This window comes from Lucilia cuprina, chromosome 5 (genome assembly GCF_022045245.1).
Source record: "Lucilia cuprina isolate Lc7/37 chromosome 5, ASM2204524v1, whole genome shotgun sequence".
NCBI lineage: Eukaryota > Metazoa > Arthropoda > Insecta > Diptera > Calliphoridae > Lucilia > Lucilia cuprina.
The window spans coordinates 49,574,402-49,576,557 of NC_060953.1; the positions used below are offsets into that span (position 1 = coordinate 49,574,402).

Consider the following 2,156-nt stretch of genomic DNA (forward strand, 5'->3'; position numbering starts at 1 on the left):
TTCTAGTTCAGTTCTAGTTCAGTTCTAGTTCAGTTCTAGTTCAGTTCTAGTTCAGTTCTAGTTCATTTCTAGTTCAGTTCTAGTTCAGTTCTTGTTCAGTTCTAGTTCTATTTCAGTTTTAGTTCTTCTTTGTAAGTGTAATTAATTTTATAAAATTACACATTTGACACATAAAACTTTCCCTAAAGTAATATACCAAGTTTAAATATATTCCAATGTACAAACATTTATAGATATTTATATCTGTTTTATTTTTTCCAACATGTTGATCCCTTGGTATTTACTCATGACATTTATATTAAATAGTTTTACAACACAAATTTATCAAAAACAATGTGAAAAGTAAATATAAAATCTGTATATAGAATAATGCAAATATTAATTTACTTACCTGTCACTCAAATCGCGTTTTTTTCGTCGATCCTGTGATAAAGCCTCAACACATAATACTATTAGTTTACTATCACATGTTAGACGCTCCTGGTCAAGTAGTTTGTTCCCCAGCAAATTACTGGCATAGCCAAATTTATCTCTTGCCCCCGAATGCCAGGCATCACAGTATGTGTCAATTGAACGTTCTCCATTTGGTAATGCACCATGCCAGACATGTTTTTGTGGCCTTAAATTATACGAGAAAAAATTGGAATTTGATAAAAAAATTAATTTGCATACAGCAGACAAAAGAGACAAAACACATTTAAAAATATTTATTTAAAATTCATTTATATGTATGTATGTGATTATAAATATTTTAATAAATGTTTTAATTTTCAAACCCAAAAAAAAAAAATTCATTTTGAAAAAGAAAACAAAAACACAGATTCTAATTTGGTATTAAATATTAAAGAATTTTTACACCTGAAACTATAATATAGACATATGTATGTAGACACAGAAATACATTTCACCTACATACATGCGATGTTTGTGTAAAGTAGATATGTAAGTGCAATTTAAAATACATTTCAGAGTTGGACATTTTTAATATTCATTGCATGTCACTTCATTCTAAATGGAAAACTATCCTTAGGAAACTTTATTTTATTATTAAATTTAAAATTTCCATCTCTGCTGAATATTTGTGTACCGAAGTCAGTTTTGTTATTATTACAAAGATATGCATGATTGTATGTGTAACTGTTTTTACAAATAAACTTCTAAATTTATTTCTATTTACTTTGGTTTTTGTTGTATGTACATATTTACAAGAAAAATCCATCCACCTACTATTTTCGTTACATACTATTCTAGTATTAAGCCTGTAAAAGTCAATACAAATATTTTCATTTTCTTACATTCCTGAGGTTTTAACAATTTTCTCCTAAGATCTCTTATTGTGTACAAAAACTTACAAATATAAATTTATTTCTTCTATATTATATATTTATAGAGTATATATATATATATACATTATTTTCAATAATTTCTACGTACAACATACGAATGCCCCTTCATACGTATGTACGTATTTATGTATGTCGATGTGGTTGTTTGATTGGTTGGTTGCGTGTGTGTATAAATTTAAATAAATGTATTTTGAATAGAATATTTACCTAAACGATGTCAACCGCATACAAACCTCTAAGGGTTCATAATACAAATACAAATCAATTCTCATTGGGAGTTTAAATATTTTAAAGAAGAATAAATAAAGAAATATAAAATTCTATTCTTATGTATATTTATTTAAAGTTAACGAGGTGATATTTAAATGATGAAAATGTATTACTTATGAATAATGGGCTCCCTCAAAGTACATATTCAGCATTATTTGAAGTTTAGGAAATAGTCTAGTCTATAGTTTAGTCTATAGTTTAATCTATAGTCTAGTCTATAGTCTAGTCTATAGTCTAGCCTATAGTCTAGTCTATAGTCTAGTTTATAGTCTAGTCTATAGTCTAGCCTATAGTCTAGCCTATAGTCTAGTCTGTAATCTAGTCTATAGTCTAGTCTATAGTCTAGTCTATAGTCTAGTCAATAGTCTAGTCAATAGTCTAGTCAATAGTCTAGTGTATAGTCTAGTCTATAATCTATAATCAAGTCTATAGTCTAGTCTTTAGTCTAGTCTATAGTCTAGTCTATAGTCTAGTCTACAGTCTAGTCTACAGTCTAGTCTATAGTCTAGTCTATAGTCTAGTCTATAGTCTAGTCTATAG

The 2,156-nt window shown here is 27.6% G+C and overlaps 1 protein-coding gene across 12 annotated transcripts in view; it reads right to left on the bottom strand.

Annotated features, from left to right (window-relative positions):
• Positions 1-2,156, bottom strand: part of LOC111678401 (collagen alpha-1(XVIII) chain) — a 331,879-nt gene that overhangs the window by 21,178 nt on the left and 308,545 nt on the right. For all 12 annotated transcript variants that reach the window (XM_046953012.1, XM_046953011.1, XM_046953013.1 and 9 more), the window contains one exon: positions 392-619. In XM_046953012.1, coding sequence (XP_046808968.1) covers positions 392-619 — 228 coding nt within the window. The remainder of the gene's footprint in view (positions 1-391; positions 620-2,156) is intronic.